The 21029-nt window shown below is 44.3% G+C and overlaps 1 protein-coding gene across 1 annotated transcript in view; it reads left to right on the top strand.

Moving 5' to 3' along the window:
- The first annotated feature begins 8 nt into the window (after positions 1–8).
- The window catches only part of LIMS1 (LIM zinc finger domain containing 1), a 68207-nt gene continuing 47186 nt past the window's right edge, over positions 9–21029 (top strand). Inside the window, exon 1 of the mRNA XM_039714142.1 lies at positions 9–69. Within this exon, the coding sequence (XP_039570076.1) occupies positions 23–69 (47 nt within the window). The 5' untranslated portion in view covers positions 9–22. The remainder of the gene's footprint in view (positions 70–21029) is intronic.

Here is a 21029-nt window from a genome sequence, read left to right as displayed (position 1 = left end):
GNCGGCAGCGGCGGCCGCCGGGATGCTGGGGGTGGCGGCGGCGGCGGCGGCGGGGATCAACTGTAACAGGTAGGAGAGGCGCAGGGGCCGCCCGCGCCGTCCCGTCCCGCCTCCCGCGGCGGGCGGCTGCCGAGGGCGGCGCTTTGTCTCGGCCGGGCCGCTGTCACCGGCGGCTGCCCGGGAAAGGCGCTTTCCCGCTGCTCCCGCGGGCGCCGGTGGGCTCGGGCTGGGGTCCCGCCGAGGGGCCCGCAGCCGTGCACGGTGTCCCTGCTGGTGCCTCTGTGAAGTGTCCGTTCCGCGGGGAAACTTTTCCCGGTGCCGGCAGCCCCGGGAGCCGCAGCGCGGGGCACTGCAGGAATCCCTTCTCCCGCAGTTCCCTCCTCGGCGTCGGGCGCTCGCTCGGAGCGCTGGGGCGGGCCCTGTGTTCTGTTACGGCGATCGGGAAGAACACCCGGAGCTGGGGCTCGCTCGTCCCGGGAGCGGCGTGAGCGCGGTCCGATGCCCAGGGCGTTCAGGGGCGCCCTGTCCGGGGCGGGCGGTGGCTCTGCTAAAAGCGTCGTACTGAATAACCTCGGGTGTGGATGTGGTGAGATCCGTGGTGTTTTATGCACATCCCACAATTAGCGAACAGCCCTGTCTTGGGCATGGGTTAATGGGATGGACTACGAAAAGCAAAAGCTGCTCTGCTCATTGCTCAGCGTTTCAAAGCCTCTCCTGTGCAGCTGTTTCTTGGGAAAAATGGCCGTAATTAAAGCACTTGGCAAAGTGTTGTGCTAATATGTCAAAACCTGGAGCTGGGGGGAGGAACAAGACTGATTTTGTAGCTGCCTTGGACTGCAGGTACAGGACGGCTGCTGGCACACAAACTTTAGCGTGTCTCAAGACTGCGTTATCTTTCCTGCGCCCGACTTCTCCTGCATGCTCCTCCAGCTCTCCACCATACCTTTGGAGAAAAGCTGTGGCAGTTGCAAAGTCAGGCTGAGTTTGGGGTACAGAGGTGCCATCCTGGGCGAGGTGAGCCAGCTCTGCTCCCAGGGTCAGTACCCTGATGTCCTGGGCGGGATCTCACCAGCCTTGACCAGCTTTGGCTCCAGCTGCAGTGCAGCCACATGCTTAGAAAAACATGACAGTGTGGTTCAGGTGTCCATATGTACTGTGGGTAACTGTTGTTCCTTCAGATGTTCCAACAGCCACTTGCTTTCATAGTGGGTGGTAGATGCTTCCAGGCCAGGATTCTTTCTGCATTCCTGAGAGTGGCCGAGTTGTCAGTATTTGTGCCGCCAGCGTCAGTCGGTCGCGACTGCGCGTAGCTCTGTGTCTGTCAGCCCCACACAGGTGCTGCGGCTGGGCCGCCTCTTTGGCCAGGTAAACAGAGCAATTGCGTATTTGGCATCTGTTCTGCTGAAGTTGTCAGGGAGCGGGCCAGCTGCCCTGCTGGTACATGCTTCCGAGGATATGAGCTAAGCTACACCCCTGGCACAATGAGAGATTTTGGGACAAAGTCAGACTAGAGCCCCCGCTTGCAGGAACTTGCAGAGATGAAGTAGCAGGAGGTTACCTGCAGTAGCATGCGGCTGCCCAGCACCTCCTGGGAGACACTGGTGGCAGCAGAGCTATCCAGGGTACAGCTGGTGGCTCAAGCATCCTTTCACAGCAGCAGGAGCAATCCTGCTGCCTCCTGGCCAAGCAAATCCTCCCATGGCTGACAGTCAGCCTGGAGTCCTGCTGCTGCTGGTGCTGTGCCCTGAATAAAAACTGTTTGCCCAGTAAAGACTGGACGTGGGACCCCTTGGCTAAACTGGCTGGCTTCCTCTGTTCCTGTCACCATTCTTTTGGGGTAGATGGTTGTGTGGGCGACAAGGGGCTGTGCTGTGGTCAGGGAAGTGGAGGTGCTGTGTGGTACACTGTCACAGCAGCCTGGCTGGAGGGAGCAGAGGGAGGTGCCAGCCAGGACAGCAGGGCTGCTCATCTGGCAGGGTGGCACAGTGGCGAGAGGCTGAGCTCCTTTGGAAGAGCTGTTTCCAAATCATCTGGCTGTGGAGGTTTTCTATAGACAATTCTAGTCCACTGAAGTCAAAACAAAGGGATAGGGCTCTTGAAAGATGCATTTTGATTTTGTAAAATATAAGGAGGGAAAATTAAAAGTTGATGTGTTTTCTTCTTTTGGTTCTTTGGGTTTAAAAAACCCACTAAAAATGTGACTACTTCATTCAAACCTACTTCTTGACAAAATGTAAAGTGATCTCAAAGGCCTCCACAAGCTGAAATTCCCAAGGGGTTTTGTATCTTGACTTTTGGGTCTGATTTAGAGAGATTAAGTAATCTGAGTTTTGGTGAAGAAAGAAAAAAGGAAAGAATGATCTGAGGTCTCTCTAGATTTGATACAAGGAAAAGCAGCAGACATCTGGTCAGCAGGTATGCACAAGGAAATATTCTTCTTTTTAACTTATTTTTCCACCCCTCTTTGTTTTATGGAGGCTTTTTGAGCTTGAGTCACTCCTGTGGCTTTTGTTTTGCAACTAGAGGAACTCGGAGGCTGGTGCTGTCACTTGAACAGCCATTGAGGCACAGCTTTCTCACTCAGAATCACACTGGGAGACCAGACTGTCCTGGAAGAGAGGGATTTGGGTAAGGAGGGACACGCAGGGGGTCGATGCTGGGTAGTGGTGGGCTGTTCAGGATTGCTTGGTGTGCTGCCTGGGGCTGGTAACTCCTTGTGGCAATGCCTGCTCGCTTTCTAAATGTCCTCTGAGTTTTGTGGGCAGCTTTTCAGCTGGTTATGCTGAGCTCATCTTGATGTGTTATCATTGGAATAAGTTTCATATGTGGTTCAGAGAAAAACATTAGTTTCTCCATTCAGAGCCATTATTATCTTAAGCTTTTGTAGTTTCCTAGAACAAAGGGAGTTTTTCTTTGTAGCAAGAAATACAGGCCAGCATGCAGCAAAATACTGGAAAAAGCCAGGTCCTCTTTACTCCAAGTATAACTACACTTGAAAAACTAGTACAGACTCCTTGGATTTACAGTTCTTATTCCACTGTGAAGCTGAAAAATGGGGGCACTTCGTGGTGTTACTGGCTTTGATAGGGGATTCTAAATAAGAAGCTAAATGTGGTGCTGCAGTTTGGTCTCAGTGGTAGTGCACAGGTCTTTTTCTTAGAACTTGCTCCATACAGTTACTGCAGGGGAACTACTAATGGTCTGCAATATACAGAGGGTGGTTTGCACAGTTAACAAATTCTTTTTCAAGTTGCAGTGAAATATTTATTATTGGAGCACTTAAGGCAATCTTTTCAGCTCCTGCAATTGTGGCTTCATGCTGTGTGTTAGGTTACACATCCTGATTTGTCTGTGCTTTGTTCTCCTCCAAAGCCCAGTTCAAAAGTTTTTCACTCCATAGCATAATGCAATCTCTCATTACTTTTCAATGTAGGGAAGCTTTAATTATTAGCTGTGCTAAAAGCAGCTTGATAATCAGTGGGGAAATTACTCATGTCAGGCCTTTCCATGATGGCAAGTGCTAATGACAAGGAAAATAAAACTGACAGTCACATTTTCATAGCCAAAGCCTTCCCTTGTCTAAGCTCTGCCTAGTGTGAGCCAGGCAGCCGTGTACGTGGTCTGCTGTTCTTGTCGTGTTGGGATGTGCTACAGAGCACGTCACCCTTAACAGCCTGAGCAGAAGTGCTGCTGTTGGGGCAGAAAGGGTGAAAGGTCCTAATTCAGTCTGACAATTAGGGAAAATGTAGCAGGGGACTGTGCCCCAGGGTTAATATTTTTCTTCCAATTAGGATGCTTCTTTGCAATTGTTTCAGCATTTTCCTTCCTGTGGTGTGTCTTTATGAAAATGCTGGGTTCTGTTTTTTAAGGAGATAGAAGCAGAGAGGAAAAAAGGATACTGTAATTTCTTTGTAATTACCATGGTTTTGTGTACCATAACAACTCTTTATGTCAAACAGTTTGCTGAATTTGTCTCAGCATCTGGAGGCTGTCAGCAGTATGCAGGATGCCAGAAACTGTGTGGCCATTGACAAACTATGGACAAAGTGGATCTCCTCTACAGCCTGAAACCAAGTTCCTCTGCCAAAATGGCATAGTCTGGAGCCCCCTATAGTGCATGAAAAATAGCATTACAACATGGTTGGCACCCAGGAGGAGATTTAATGCTCTGTATTTTTCATATTGATTGCTTTTCTTTATATGTTAAATAAGAAGTTCTTGAATTCCACCTTGGGTGATCCTTCTTTTCATCACTTTTTGATTTGTTAAAAAACCTCAACAGCCACTTCTGTAGAATTCAGGGGGAAGGTGGGTCCTTAATCATGTGGATTTAGGGTTGTTTCAAACACTGGTTGCATTAAATAGTTTGAAGAACTGAGAAGACACTGGTGGATGTTGTCTGAATAAAACCTAAACTGGTGTTAAAGTTAAAAGAGGGGGAGGGGGTTTATTTCTTGCATCATGGGTGGGGAATTGATGTGGATCATCTGGGGAGCTAAGGCATTGTCATGACTTCATGAACATTTCCTGGGTGGCCAGAGCAGCGCGGGGTAGCTGCTGTGCTCAAAATTAAAAGTGTTCTCTGTATTAATATGTTGTTTTATTGTAGTTGGGGGCACTGGGAAAGACCACAGCAAAGCAATGCAGTAACGCTTGCAAATATTTGGGAGGCAACAACATGGCAAAACTGGCTTCAGTCCAGACCCCACACTGACATTCAGCAGCTGTGGGATTGATGTGGGGAGAGGCAGCCACACAGAGAATTAGTTTCAAATCCACCCTGGGAGGAAAAAAAGGGACCTTGATACTTTGCAAGGACTCTTTTGTGGGGGCCTGGCTGTCCCCAACAGGGCTGGGCACTGCCTGGCCAGGGCAAGGAACTGGCTGTCAGCCTCCTGCCTCGCAGAACCACAGCATCCCCGAGCCCTCCTTTGGTGTCTCTGGCACACTCCACCTCTGATTTGGGAATGAAGAATAAGCTTGACAGGCAGGGGAGCAGGGGATGCCACCAGCACTGCCGGGGGAAGGCGGCCCCTGCGGATTCAGGGCTGAATTGGCACAGCAGCCTCTGCTTGCAAAACTCTCTGGTTTTTGTGAGGAAATTCTTGCAAATGGGCACATATTGCTGAGCTTTGCATATGTTCTCTTCTGAACTGTTGGTAGCAGGACAGACCTATATTTCATGGCAGAGAGATGGACGTTTGTGCTGTATTGAGTAACTTATTTTTGCTAAGGTCTGCTGTAAGTGGGCTGAGATTCACTTGGCAATGGCCATCTCCCAGAGCCAGCTCTGGCCAGTGCTATGATTCAGGACAGGTCATCTATGGGCCATGCAGGGCAGCTGCTCTTCCCATGGGCAGTGATGGTTACAGAGATGTTTTAATTAAGCATGTTGGCTGTGCTATAGCTGCCTGGGGTGACCCACACATTCCTGTCCCCCAACATTTCTTGTGCCAGTGCCAGGGACCTGAGTCAGCTGAAAACCTATGGTGAGGGAGATTGGTAGATACATAGATATAAAACTGAGTTTGTCTCAAGCTGGATCGATTCCTTGATCTTGTGGGTGGTAGTGATGTCCATGGGAAAGAACTTGGAAAGGTGGCAATACCCATGTCGGCTGAGAGCAGTGTGAACAGTGGAGTTCTGTGACAAGGTTTTGGGGATTTGAAGAAGGAGGGAGCAGTGTTTGGTGGTGGTCTGGGTTGGGTCTGGGGACTGCTTGTGGCTGCCCTGGGTGCAGTATCAGGGTTGGGAGTCCATGCTCTGTTGCACTGGAAGAAGGATCACCTGCCTGCCTGCAGGTGTTGTGGAAGGATTGTCTGGGCAATTTTGCTTTCTGTTGTGGAAAGTGCTCTTGAGTGTGTTCTCTCTGCAGCTTGCTGTCCCCTCCTACTGCTCTGCCTGAAGGGAGACCACCCCAGCAGAGGTTTTGTCACAGTTCTCACTGAATCAGTTTGCAGAAATTCACCTTCAAGGCATTCAGAGGAAGGAAATCTCGTGTCCTACCCCCCTGACACGTAGTTTGTGGTTAGAAAGAGCACAGAGAACAGTGACACATCTTGATGCCTGTTTAAATCTACCTGGCATTTGCATTTGTTGGTATGACAAGACTTCATGATCTGGAGATGCCCATGGGCTTTCTTCACCCATTGCTTTCAGGTCCCAGAGGAACCGGATGCTGTTTGTACCTGCTTGTACTGTCAGAAAAAAAAAAAGAAAAAAAGAGCAAGAAATGCTGTGAGATCTTGCAGAGTGAGCTCTGCTGTGCAGAGACAGAGCTGTGGGGCACCCACAGCACACGTGGCTGCTGGCTTTTTCTCAACCACTGTGTCCTGGGGACAAGGCAGGTTGTGGGAGAGTGGCTTGTTGGGAGGTGTCAGTCAGGTTCACTGGAACTGAAAAAAGGACAGGCACTTCTCTAATGAGACATTTCTGTAATAGTTTAAACAACCCAGAAAACTTTTTTCTCCTTTCCGTGCTTCCTTTTGTGAGTCTGTGCAGTTACAAGAGAGAGGCAATATTCTGATTATATGAAAAAGGATTTTAAGTGGAGCATTTTAAAGCTGCTGCTGTTAAGAAAAAGCTGAGTTTTGAATCTTTGTTCCTTTGTTCACATTTTTTTCCTTTTTGTTAGCCAGTCTCAGGAAATGAGAACATTCTTTTGGCTTTCTGTGCCTGAGTCACATCTTATATATATATCTAGCTATATATAAAAATACGTTAAAACATCTGGAGATGTTTGTTTCAGAGAGGTACTTGTTTTGTATTAGAGTGTCTGAACTTTAAGTGTTTATACACAGTTGGATGTTTCCAGAATTTCCCATACTTCTCTGGTTACAAGGACATGTATATTGCTCTCAGAAAAGCAAAGGGAAATGTCCTGATAACCTAGGGAATATACAAATAAGTAAAAGTAAAGCCTTTCAAGAAAGTGAGAATTTGCTTTTTTTTTTTCCAAAATTAAACTGTCAAAGCTATTGTTTACCTTGAGTTGCATCCAAATATGTAGTTGTTTAATGTTTGCTAAGTATGTATAAAAAAAAAAGGTGTGAGGAGGAAAATCAGAAAATACCAGTATCTTTTGCTTTGTTCTTTTTTCTTTTAAAAAAATTAGAAAGGAAGTATTTAAAAGCTTATTACACTCATCTCTGCTACTGAGTGGGCTGACACTCCCTGGGCTCTGGCAGTGCTCTGAGTGCACGGTGGGGTCTCCCTGCCTCCCTCTGTCCTCCCACCGGGGTCACACGGAGATCGTGAGACCGCTCTGAAAGGAAAAACAAAAATCCATTTAGTTTAAACCAAAGGCCAAATATTTAACTTTAGCGGGGGAGGTGGTGGGATTTAGGAGAACGAGTAAAATTTCCACCCTTGGCTGTTTAGCACAGCTGCACTGAAAATGATGGGAAGCCAGGGATGGTGGGTGCTGGTAGTGTCCTGTGCAGGGAGGGATGCAGGGATGGCAGTGGGGTGTGAGGATTCCCCTAAGGGGCTCCATCTGCCATGACCACATAATCTCCAGGTGTTCACAGCAGCTTCTCCTCCCACAGCTTCCACTGAAATGCCCTTGAGTTTATGGCTTGGATACAAAACCGCTCACTGATCAAATATTTTGATTGCATCCTGGCCTTCCTGTTAGTTTCTTTGATCTTTTGTCATTAGTGGATTATAGCGGACTTTCAAAAGTCTTGTTTGTTGAAATAGTTGTATAAATATGATCCTCAGGGTAGGTGTTATTTAGAAAAGTACTTATCTCCCAGAAAAAAATCTACCTCCTTTTGCGCCTTTAGTGGGCTCATTTGCTATTGTGCATCAAAGAAGTGTGATTTCTGTAATCATATTGAAGAACAGCAGTTTATTTTTAATTGTTTGAAACAATCTGAAGGCCAGTGGGTCTTGTTCTCTCAGCTGATTTCCTGCTCTTTCAAACGCTGAATAACTGTTTCAGGTTCTCATTAAAAAAAAAATAAATGAATACAAGAAACTCACAGAGGCAGGACAGTCTGGAGTGGAGTGGAACTAAAGGGCTCACAGCCCTGGGACGAATCCCCTTGAGCTGAATTCTCTCACCGTTAATTTTTTTCTCTTTTCAAAGTGAAAAGGCTCCCTTTCTCCCTGGGCACCCTGGTCAAGTAATCTCCCTTCTGCAATGGCTTCGTACAGCCTCACTTAATGCCATGCTGGAAGCTGGATGTCTTCAGGCACAGGGCTGTCTGGTCACCATGTGGGGTTTAGCTCTGGGTGGTGGACAATTGAGTTGTGCCATAGCTTTGCAGTGAGATGAAGTGGGGGAGGAGGGCTGGAATATTTATTGCTGGTGGCTACACATGGTGTAAGCCTGAAGGTCAAAATTTCCAAACTTTGTCTAAGACTGAAAGCCAAATTTTCCTTATTGTCACATGCAGGATAGGTATTATCAAATTTCACTCCAGCAGGATCTGGAGAGGATCTGAGGGTTTTCAAGGGTGGTGAGGTGTTCAATGTGTCAGGATTCTCAAGGAAATGTGGGATTCTCCTTGATGTCCACTCATACCCGAGGCAAATCTTACCCTGCAGCTGCTGCTCTTCAGACGCATCCAGTCGAGGTGAAGATGTCCCTGCCCAAGGCAGACCTGTTTTCCCACCCAAAACATTCTCTTATCCCCTCCACAGCCTGCATTAAAATCTGCTGCTGGACCAGACCTTCATTTTAGAAAAGTACAGGGCAAATGAAGTACTGTTTTCAGTGTTGTGTATTAATGAGGCTGCTTCATTGTGATGTGAGTGAAGCTCTCTGCTTGTGATTGCTGATGCACTGCGAGGGGGAAATAATTTGGACTTCTTGTGTCAAATTGCATCTGAGTCACAAATGTGAAAATCAATATTTTTATCATTACCATGCAGACGTGGGCAAACAGTACAGTTAAGAGGATCCTTGACATCACCCTTGGGAGAATTACTAGCGGATGGCAAAGGATCCAGGAACAGTAATATTGCATTACTGCTCAGGTTTCATGAGAAATCTTTCTGCTCACCTTGGGCTATTTATTAATTTATGAATAGCTTTGTCAACTTGTACTTGAAAGAGACACTGAAAAAATTTAATGACATTGGGTGATACTGGTGTCTTTTCAGGGCAGTTTCAGGCAGGACAGATTCCCAATGAAGGCAGGATTACATAATGAGTATTTTGTGTCATCTGAGGTAAAAGTGGTCTAATAATTTTTACCTGATGGATTTCAGTAATGTTTAGCTCTGTAGTGCTTTGATTTCAATCATGGATTTTCTGCTAAGTCCAATAGCACACAGTTAAAAACATGCAGCAGTGTTACTTTGTTACTTCCATGCATGTACAAAAACAAGCACCGGAGTTCAGGGATGGGCTGGGATGGGATGGGCTGGGATATAGCACACAGTTAAAAACACGCAGCAGTGTTACTTCTATGCATGTACAAAAACAAGCACCGGAGTTCACCGATGGGATGGGATGGGGCAGATGCTGGGATCTCAGTCACTGTGTGCGCAGCAGAGCAGCTGTAGCCATCACAGCCATCACTAGGGTGGCTGAGGTGGTGGTAATGTGGCCTGGGAGGTTTTCTGTGGGAAGGAGGGCTCTGTTTTCCCAGAGGAGGAACTGTGCCACTGAAAGCTGTCTCCTAGTGTCCAGCCTGTGTAGGCATGAAGCGGTGTTATGGTACAAATGTCAAGCAGAGGATTTTTCTATATATTGAGTAATGTTCCTTCCTTGATTTACATTGTCAGGTATTTGCCAGTTGTTCTTGCCACAGTGGGAGGGGAATATAGTGAAAAGCTGCTGAGCCCTGATTTTTTAATCTATCATCAATTCTTTGTCATGAAAGCAAATGCAAAATGAGCAGAGCCTTAGTTCCAAGTGAAAAGGTTTTTCACCTGGAAAGAATAATAGACCAGCTCTGTGTTCATGGTTTATATAGTAATGTTGTTGGAGCTGGTCTCGGAGATGCAAGGAAGGCAGGGTCTACCTGAATTAATTGTGAAGAAATCCATCATTCAAAAGATGCTTTTCTTTATACCACAGAGGTCTTGTGGTATCAAGTTCATGTGGATTTAAAGCTTAATAAGGCAAAAGCATTGGTGCTGTCAGTATCCAATATTTTATGTTTTGGTGTTAAATTGGTGTGGAAGTGTTGCAAGGGCATTAAGAGAATTGCATTAACTGAAAACTTTTTCCTATGCTTTTTTCCTTATGATATTAAGAGAAGTCAGGGAGGACAAGGAGATCATATTTGTTTCAAGTATTCTTATCTTAAAGTGAACATTAAAAATGTTGAAAAGGACATACTTGCTTTTCAGAAATTGAAAGTGAAATGAATCTAAGTAAAAATAATCAAATTAATTTATTTAGTCTGAAGACAATACAGTCCTCATGCTCATGCAGAACCCTTAACTTCCTGAGTTTGCTCAGGTCAAGTTACAAGTTTAAATTTTAATTTCCTTGAAGCCAAGAACTCAAGTGGAAAACACATGTCCTCAGCAGGACCTGGGTTCAACCTCTCAGGTCATGGCTTATCTAGGGTTGAGTGCATATGTGTTCTGTATTCTCTTTATAAGCTTTTTCTGTAGCATACATCTATCATGAAATATTTAAACCAACCACACAGGTAAGAAGAGTAGCAGGAGAAAATACAGATTTTTTTTTTTTAAGTGATTCTGCCATAAATTTTTCCTTAACTCTGTTCATTGTGTACAAGCAGGTGTTGCAATAGGGTGTTGTTTCCAAATTACTATTAGCAATTGTCTGGTCAGGCATCTAAACAAACACAGGGTGCCCCTTCTGAAGTATTTCTTCCAAGGCAAGAAATACACCATCAGGAATTAAGATTTTGAAACCTCAGCAGATGATGGTGTGGCACCAAAAGCACTGCGGCAAGGGGTGCTTTGGTGCTTGTCACCTCCACAAATGGTCTTTTAACGATTTTGTCCTGGATGCTGGGAAGTTGCACCTGCCCCTCGTTAGGATGCTGCATCCTGGAGCTGATGGTGTGGCCTGGCACAGCTCAGCCAGGGGAGGAGTCCCAAATGGTTCCTCAATGGGAGGTACAGGTTACAGACCTTCCTGCCATGTCCATCCTCATGGGCTTCCTGCGCTGACATGCAAAGTTAGCTCCATGTAAGTAACAAAGGAGTTGAGGAAAAAGAGTAGCAGCATCGGGAAGCATCCAAACACAGGGCAGTAGTTGGCAGCCTGTGTAGTAACATGGGTGTGGGAGCATTCCTGGCCACCTCACCAGGTGGTAATTTCCCACACTCCTATCTTTCTCAGCACTGGAAGAGTTTTTTTCTTATGTGCCTTATCATTTATTTTATTACCTTATTGTGGAATACTATGATGTTTGATTTTCTAATAGCCAAGGTATATCCTGTTTCTTTGCTTCTGTAAATAATGCATTTTCTGTACTAAAAACTATGTACTTTTACAGAGGACACACATCTTCAGTCCTTCATCAACCTGCACTGCAGCAGTGGCTTTCTCTTTATCACAGAGGCATGATGCTGTGCTGTGAACCAGTTGCACTCATAACTTATGTGCGGGGGGAGAAGAGAGGAAACTGCTGAAGTCAGGGATTGCTGGCTTATTCAGTAGTTCTGAAGAGCCAAACTGTGCTCAGTTTTAGCTAGCTGGCCAGGGTGCTACTACTTGCTTCACTAGAGCTCTCTGCATAGCTACTGCCTGCATGACTCCTTACAATCAAGTTCCTTTCAAATCTGCAGGGGTGTGTTAGTAACTTCAATAGAAATAGATTAATGTGAAGCTTTGTGACAATTCCTCAAGACTGTATGCATATAAATGGAGAATTCTGCACCAGTTTGATTACCTTCAGCACGTTGTTAGGGATGAAGAAATGACCGTATGTTTGACCTCTCACTGTTTAATGTTTCTGCTAACATGCAAATTCTAGAGGTTAGAGTGTTAAACTAAGACAGTTAAGACAGCAAGTCTTAACCAATTTTCCTCAAAGCCAATTGAAATTCCAGTGCCCTATTTATTGGAGCTTGATTTAATCTTAAGGGTCCATAAGTGGAACATCAATGGCCAAATAAGACAAATAGTACTTGGAAACTAGTTCTGTCAGCTTTGAAACCTTGCTGCTTTGTCTGAGGTATAGGTACAAAACCATCACTGTTCTGAATTCACTCTGTATGGATGGTGCAGTAAGGTCAGCCTTGTAAGAAGAGGATATTTTCCTAATCTCTGATTTCTCATATTTAAATAAGAGCAGCTGGTCATGACACAGATGAGTCCAGCATGCCTGACCAGTGTCACATCCCTATGCCTATAGATAAATGTCTTCAGCTGAAGTTGTTGTACACTGGATTTGATACTTAGCAAAGTATATTTTGTATACTTTATATCTTGTTTTTACAAATACTAAGGCTGTTTCAACTTTTTTTTTAATAGAAAATTACTTGAATTTAATTCCAAAAATATTATTGTGTGTGTGTGTGTATATATATATATATGAGACCATGTAGTTTTACTTAGAGTATTTTTCAACAGATCTCTGTGATGCCTTTTTTTTTTACTGCAGTTGGGTTTGCATGGTTTGGCCGCTGGCCATGCAAATGTAAATGTGTGAAAGAAAACAAAAATTGGAAAAGCAGAGTGAGCCAGTGTCACCGCAGGTCTGCTTGCTCGTAGGGTCAGAGCCCAGATGAGTTTGGTTTCAGTCTGATGCAGTGGAGTGTTACAAAGTTGTGTATTAACCCAGTGTACTGCTAACTGGTATCATTTAATTTACATTTTTAGCCTAGTAGCCACTTGGTGGTGGCCTGCATGTTGTTCTTTGGTGCAAACAAAGTGGTTATGGATGGGGAAGCAAGGAGGAGGTTCCTGTTCACTGGGGCTTTTGTGAGTCCTCAGCCACACCCTTCTGAGGTGTGAATTTTACAGCGAGTGAGTTGTGTTCATGAAAGGGAACTGAGCTCTGGGTTGGCAGTGGAGTTACTGCTGCATGTGGGTAGGGTTTGGAGTGGCCTTGGTGTCCATGGAATGTGGATTGTGGGGCTCCTGGTGACCTGCTGAGAGCCAGGCTCTGTCTCTGGCAGAGGTGAGGTCAGGGGATCTCTTGGTCCACGCCCACGGTGTGGTGGCGTTCCGGACTAGTTAAATTTTGACAAAGCAAAAACACCCATTCAAGAAAGAGAGAGCAGGGGAGAAGTGCTGTGCCTTGTAACAGCAGTCAGTGAATGATACACATGAATAAAAGAGCAGCAGGGAAGTTGACATTTATACATCAGCTTGGTCAGGAGGATTTTAATAACTTACGATGCATCCCACAAGCTGTGGGGCTCTGAATCACCCGTGGGCTATGCCAGCTGTTGGAAGACTAAAGGTAACTTCATGGTGATGCGTTTTATAGCAGGACAGGTTACCTGCCACAATTGCTGTTAAAAACATCTGGTCAGGGTAAGAAAGTTTCTGTGGACTGGTACTGCAGCATATTTGAACCCACCCAAGAAGCTGTGAAACAGGCTATCTGTAAACTGTGTCCCTGAACTGTGGTTTCAAGGAGACGGCAACTTGCTGAAGGTCAGAGAGCAAGCCAGGAATGATATACAGATTTTGTTGTTGTTTGTTTGCAAAAAAGAAAGCTTAAAAACAAACACACACAACCAGCAAACAAAACAAAGGAAGCCTTTGCTTTCCCAAATGTGTTGCTCTTAAGAGCATCAGCAATGAGATACTCTTTTTGAATTGGCATTTCATCTCCTCCCTTATGAGGGAAATGCAGCCCCTGTTGTTCCTTAGTGGTATCTGGTTTATGAATTCTTTGTTTTTAATTCTCACTTCCATGTTGATTGGACTGATTGTTGTGTTTGGGAAGATTCCTTTGAGCAGTCAAAGCGTACATTAATGATTGGCTTGAAGATAAAGCAACCTCCTCCCTGGGTAGGGGCTGTTAATCTGAGCCCAAAAGCAGGGTGTTGTGCTCCAGCTCCTGTCTGGAAGGTGATGGCAGCATAGCACAGTCCCCTCAGTGACATTCATCCCTCCCTTTGGACAGGTATGTGCCATTGGGCATGGTTGGCCTATCTTAATTCCTTAAAGTTTAATAAAACCATGCATTTCTATTGTACTTTATCCACATAACAAATAACATATTTATTAAGATTTCACTAGCTGAAAGGAATTCAGTGGGAAATCCTGTGGCTATTCTGGCAACAAGAAAACTTTATCTTCATTTCTCTTTCTTCCCTTTTCCCTCTTCCACTATATAGTTCTGTGATTCCTGGCACTGGTAATTAAAACTGAGTTTAATTTTTAATTTTATTTTTAATAGCTATTGACATTTATAGGCTGAAAGTCATGGACATGGAAAAAAGAATTTAAAGGAATTTTGGGTCACTTAGAGCACTTTTTTAAGAGTAAATCTGATTTAATTTCAAAATCAGATTTTGAAAAAATTTCGTCTTATTTACAGAATAGTTCAGGATTATTTAAATCTGGGTAATTAAAAATCTGTTTTTCTTTAATGAACCCAGGAAGAGAAGGCAGTGGATTACAAGTCCTATTTTGGGAACCACTGAGCATCTGAAGCTGTTCTCATTCATGTCAGCAGAAGTTCAGAAACATTTTCCCAACCATTTTTTTAAGGTGCTCCCCTGAGTCTTGCTTTCATTTCACATATTGTATTTCATATAATACTGGTGTATGTCATCTTCTCTGGCTTTATTACTGTCTTGAATTCATTTACTGGAATTCCTATGCTTTCTTTTAATCATCTACTCTTAACCACTAATAAATCTGGAACATATTCAGACTTGGTGGGATGTTGGACTTTACAGGATGAAACTTCATTGTTTCCCTTTATGGGCTGTGGCTTCCAGAATACCAATTATGGTAATTGCCTTCCCCTCCCTCCCAGCGTCCATCATCTGAAGTCCTCTCTTACTGCATCAGCTTTTTCTACCCAAACTGTGCCTATTGCTGCCTTTGTCTCCACTTCCTGCTGTGGGGAAAAGATTCCCTGCAAATCCCATCTGAACTGCTTCATCTGCAATGACTGCAAGAAGTTTTAAGGAACTTGAAATGGCACAGAAAACCAGCCAGAAGCCCAGCCTGAAAGATAACATTTGAAATTAGAGTACATGCCTGACATCACATATTTTACTGAATTCTTGTTGTCATTTTTTTTTCTTTTTCTTTGTAGTTGGCATGGGTAGTGTCTTTTCACATTTCTGTAACTGCCCCCCCCCCCCCAATTTTAAAGCTCAAAAACTAGTAATAAATGTGTCTCATAAATCACAGAATGATGGAATTCTTAAGTTTGGAAGGGATCTCTGGAGATCATTTTGTCCAACCCCGCTACCAAGGCGGGGTCAGCAAGAGTAGGTGACACAGGAATGTGTCCAGATGGGTTTTGAATGTCTCCTGAGAGGGAGATTCCACAGCCTCCTTGGGCAGTCTGTTCCTGTGCTCTGCCACCCTCGAATTAAAGAGGCTCTTCCTCATGTGAGGTGGACATTCTTGTGTTTTGAATCTCTAGTTGTTGCAGGCACCAGCATCAATTGCTGGGTTTCTTTGGCCCCAGTCTGGCTGTCTCTTCCTGAGTTGCATGTTCACAGTCACGGGGGAACTAAAAATGACAAAAAGCCTCTGCTTTGCTCCCAATTGTCCCTGCTCACATTTCACAGCATGGCAGTGATGGGGTGATCTCCAGGTGAGGCAGGGAGCAGGGCACACAGGAGGTACTGTGGGGATGTGAGGAGCTGGACTCCTATGGCCGAGCTCCTGGCGGCTGAGTGTGGTTGTCTTGGGCTGTTTTGTTTTGGGTTTTTTTTTAATTAAAACTTCCTCTGCATTTTCCCCCATGAATCTGAAGGAACCCAAATTGTTTTTCCATATGTGCATTCAGATGAAAATGCTTTTCTTCCTCCTTTTCTTTCCGTCAAAAGAACTATTTGATTTTTTTGGAGTAATATTCAAAGACTTTTTTTTCCCCCTCAGGCTTATTCTTTACATTGGACCGGTGCCTCATTTTTCAGTAGCAGATCACAGCTACCAAAAAAGAAGTCTGATAGACAAGCAAACCTCTTAAAATTTAATTTGGTACTTTCTTAATGCATCAACATTATTAATTGTATGTTACTGGCATTACCATGATCTAAAAATGGTAGTAAAATAAAGATAGTTTAAGCTGGCTTTTTTTTTTTTTCTGTCCTGGAGGAATTCTGTTATGGGCTGTGTTCAAAATAGCTTGGCATCCTTGCAGATCTCTGTTACTTAGAAAGCAGGAAAGTCAGTTTTGCAAGTAATTTCTTTCTTTTTGAATATCTGGTACACAGAATTCACTTCTACTTTTTGTCAGACACAACATCTGGGGATTTCCATTTCTTCTGCTAAGTCTTATGCTCAAATTAGGGTGGTGAGGGTTATTCTGCAAGATGTGCATGAGGCTTTTTTGAGCTGTATGGCAGCACTATTTTCAAATAATTTCATAAGTTTTGGGTGCCTGTGGAAGTTCCAGGTTAAAGCAATGTCTGTCTAGGACTTACATTTTCCTTATCTATTGCTATCATTGATATAAGCATGTAACTTACCATAAGGGACTTAATTAACAGAAAAAATAAGCATATAATTGTAATACTAGTTCTGTTACTGCTCTTGTTCTTCTAAGCTTGCTGTATTTTCCACACAAATAAAAATGACCTGTACCTTACCCCACACCTGATGTTGTTGATCTTTTTACTTATTTATATGCTGAGTATTTGATGTACTTTATTACTTGATGACTTGCTATTTTTATAGCAGTTAGAAGTAAATAGAAATTGAAATGGGAGTGCCTATTGTCAGAGGAAACATGAATGACATGCCAAAAACCCACTGCAGGCTGGTATTGACTTCAGACCTCTGGTTTTTTTCTGGTTGTTAAGGGTAACCCATGACAGTAATTGTTTATCTGAACATGGTTGTTTATATGTATATATTATATGTGACCCATATTTAGGTTGCCTTTAGAATCTGTGAATGCTCCTTCCTTGCATTCTTTCATGAAGGGCGTGTGTTTCACAGAGGCTTGAAAAATTACTTTTAAGGGAAAAAATTATTGAGAAATGGCACACACTCTTGCTTGTCCTGTTTTTCTTTTGGTTATGTTTCCTTTTGTTTTCTTTTTCCTTCCTGAGACTGATGCTACCTGAAAGTTGCCCTGGAGTATTTGATGGTGGTACTGGCATAAGAGCCTGTGTGATGGGCCAATACCAGTGAGCAGATGACAGTTGCTGTAACCAGCTCTTCAACCCCTGCTGTCTCCTTGTGTGATGTTGGAACTATATGAATATAATTTATAAATAAATAAAGGTACTGGGGACATGAGCTTTTTTTTTTTTTTTTTCCATAATTTATAAAAAATAAAGGTACTGGGGACACGAGCTTTTTTTTTCTTTTTCTGATAGAAGTACACAATCAAAATAATTTGGAGACCATAGCTCTAGCAGACAGAAAATAAGTTTTCTTTTTTTCCCCTTATTTGCCACCAGATTATGGTTCTGCTAAATTCAGCCCTCTGCAAATACGGCCTTCTTCCAGCTTTCAGAGACTGTGTAATGAGATGAATACCCCACGTAATTTGGCTGAATACACTGCCACCTCCCCAACAGAAGACATAAATGAAGGGGTCTGGCTGAAAGGGAAGCCTGTTTGCGGACTGCCTCACCAGTGCAGTTAATTGAAATGCATCCACGTGATCCCTTCCCTTTGATTTGAATGGGAGCTGGCTGGTTTCCCAGTGCAGGCAAGAGAGCTGTTTTCATCTAAAGTGAAATGCCTATTTCTGATGTCCCATTTACCAAGGATGGTTAAGTGAAGTAAAGGGGAAGGGACACAGCCAGACAGTGGGGTGACTGAGGCCAAGGGGTAGAAAGTGTGGTGCCATAATTGTCAGGGCTGGCAGGGTGCAGCAAATGTGGAGATGAGGTGATCAGAGCGGTGTTCCCACTGATCCACCCCACTGTGCCTCCAGGCCTGGATTCCTTCCGTCCTGCCACTCCTTTTCTCTTAGAGAAATGCTTCCCTGCCCTCTCCAAAAATGAGAATGCAAGAGCCTGCCAAGGTGCTTTGGAGGATGGCCTCTGGTGGGCTGCAGGAGCATGATCTTGCTCCCCATTACAGATGAACAATCTTCAGATGAATCTTCAGCGTCACCCTGTGTGGAGTTATGAATGTGAATTCATCCTAATGGCCACCTAGGAGCACCAAGTGGGCCACTGGAGCAAGGGAAGCGATTCCTCCTCTTCAGACTGCCTAGTGTAAAAAACACAGGAAAAGGAGTAGGAAAAGGAGTGGGACAGACAGACAGATGGACATCTCCTGTCTAGCTGTGTCCACAGACAGCGCTTTCATACCTGGCTCTTAAATGCCAGAGACCCTCAGCCCAGCCAGCCAGCAAACAGACTGCAAATCCAAAGCTGAGATGGCACTGTGCTGCTAATGAGGGTTTTACTTGAGAGCCTTGAAATCCTTCCCTTTTGTTCAAGTTAAACTGCTCCATTTCTTTTATCTTCATTTTTAACTAAGCAGCCTTTCTGCTAGAGTGTATCTCCAGACTTCATGTGGTCTGAGGCAAGGATGCAAGTCCAGAGCAGGATTTGGTCTCCTGTGCTGCACCATTTCCTGCTCCTGAATCTTTGATAAGTGGTGTTCCCTCTGCCCCAGCTCCAGAGCTGCTAGCTGAGTTCCACACCACCTTGTCTTACAGGAGTGCTTGAGGACAAATAGTGTAAGGACCATGAGATGTTTAAACACTACAGAGTCAGATCTGTACATAGCAGAGGGAAGTAGTCGGTGGAGGGCTGATAGGTAAAGTAGTTAGTCATCTGGGGAATGGCAGACTGCCTTGACACCCCCTTCTTCCTTCCTAAAATAAGCAAAATCAGGTAAAGCTGCAAGAGGAATACAGTTCTGAAATTACAGGATGTCTAATATTCCACAGAAGGAATTGCAAGTAAAAAAAATGTTGATGTTAATTATTTATAATTTATTATTCAGTACCAAGCAGTAGGGTGATTAAATGTGATTTTTTCATGAAAGTATTCTTGTTTCTCCTTTATGATTGGTTTTGTTACAGTGAGCAGAATGGAGTAGTGCCTTACTTTATCTTGCAGATAAGACTTCCCTGCTTTGCTGTAAAGTGCCCCTATTTTTCAGGGGGTGGGGGGGAAAGAGTAAGATGCTGGTGTCAGCTTGGGAGCTTATTGCATAGCTACTGTCACATAAAGCAGAATTAATAGCAAGTGCTTTAAAATATGTACAATATGTGCATTGACTTCTTACAAACTTCTTCACAGTTCCTGGTAGAAGTTACACCAAAGTTTATGTTTGTAAGGTCAAAGACAAGATGTTTATGGTGAATAATTACAGATAAGTTGTTTTGTTTTTATCTTCTGAATGGTATCTTTTTGCTCCTTACAACAGGGAGCACACGCTTGTGCCTCTGTGTTGCTGCACAGAATGCTGCACCTTCCTGCTGTGCTGCTGGAAAAGCACCCATATGGAAAGTCCCTGGATAAGCCACTAGTGAGGGAAGAGGAGAGTGCTGAGGAAGGAGGGGAGGGTGTGCAGGGACTGGCAATCCCTCTGGGTGACAGAAGGGGAACTGGATGATATGCAAGGGTGGTTTCTGTAGATCCATGACCTCACTGCTCTTGACCTGAAGGGGTGGAGTAGTTCTTGAGGTTTACTGCAGTGACACACAAGACAGACATGTGGACTAGGAAGGACTATTATGACTTTCTGAAATAAATATTGCATACATTTCTAGCTGTTTATAACATTCTTCTGCTTGGAGTAGGTGAATTCTTATACAAGTCTTTGCACTATTCATTTTCTCTGTCTCCCAAAATAGGGTGGGAGAACGACAGTAGAGGAGAGCAGCATGGTGGGTGAGGTGGGAGGGCAAATGGTGAGCACAGAAGTTGTCAGTGCTACATATATGTGGTATAATATTTGTTTCTTGTGAAATATGCCAATAGGTCAACCAATATGTAATAAAAAACTTGAAGGCAGTTTCATGTTGGAACACACATTTCTTCAAACTGGGATCCAGCTTATAATGCAAAGGAAGTCCAACAATCTAAACACTTATTCATAGGTGGGGTTTTTGAATTGGAGAGCCTGCAGACTCTGAGGCTATAAAGTGCTTTGGAGTCTTGTGAGAGATTGTACTGAGAACACTTGAAATTTTAAAAGGTGACTCACTGTATTCCCCTCCAAACAATTAAGTTGTTTCACTGAGCTCATCTTCACTGGTCTGGTATGTAACAACTTGTTTTTCCCTCTGCTGATGCCTACATTTATTCCTCCAATAGTGTTCTTAAATGTGCAGCTTCTTTAACTGTTTTTTAATGCTGCAGTTGATCAGTAATCCAGAAGTTCATAGCTGCATGGAGGATTGCCACATGGTCTGGTATGTAATAACTTGTTTTTCCCTCTGTTGATGCCTACATTTATTCCTCCAATAGTGCAGCTTCTTTAACTGTTTTTTAGTGCTGCAGTTGATCAGTAATCCAGAAGTTCATAGCTGCATGGAGGATTGCCACAGATAACATAATTGTGCACAGCTTCTTGGTCTGAACATTGAACAAACCGCGCTTGAATGAAATCCAGTCTTTGCAGTGCATTTTCTCTCAGGTCGGGGCAGGCATTTATGCCCCAACTCTCTCTTCTGCCCTGTGGTCCAGCCCTGGTCAGGTGGGCAGGTCCAGACAGACATCACCTTGGCTGATCCTTCATCCAGAGAATCCTGAGTGGCTGTGAGATTCAAGGATGAAGTTAATGTCTGCGGGTGCTGTGGATGCAGGGCTTCCTTTACAAGCTGAGCCACTGCCTGCGTTTTGTGAGGGCTGGGGAGTGGGGCAAGCCCTTGCAATGCCCTGGTGAGACAATGCCAAGCACAAGTTACTTGGTAGCATCGGGAGGAGAGGGGGAAAGGAGTCATTTGTATTCCTGACTCCTGATGGGTGGAACAGTGAGTAGCAGAAGGGAGGTGCGACAGAGGGGAAGCAGGGTGGCCGGC

Source organism: Passer montanus, unplaced genomic scaffold, assembly GCF_014805655.1.
Source record: "Passer montanus isolate IOZ18808 unplaced genomic scaffold, ASM1480565v1 scaffold3, whole genome shotgun sequence".
Classification (NCBI taxonomy): Eukaryota; Metazoa; Chordata; class Aves; order Passeriformes; family Passeridae; genus Passer; species Passer montanus.
The sequence above is the reverse complement of the archived record's forward strand: the minus strand, read 5'-3'. Positions and strand labels throughout refer to the sequence as shown.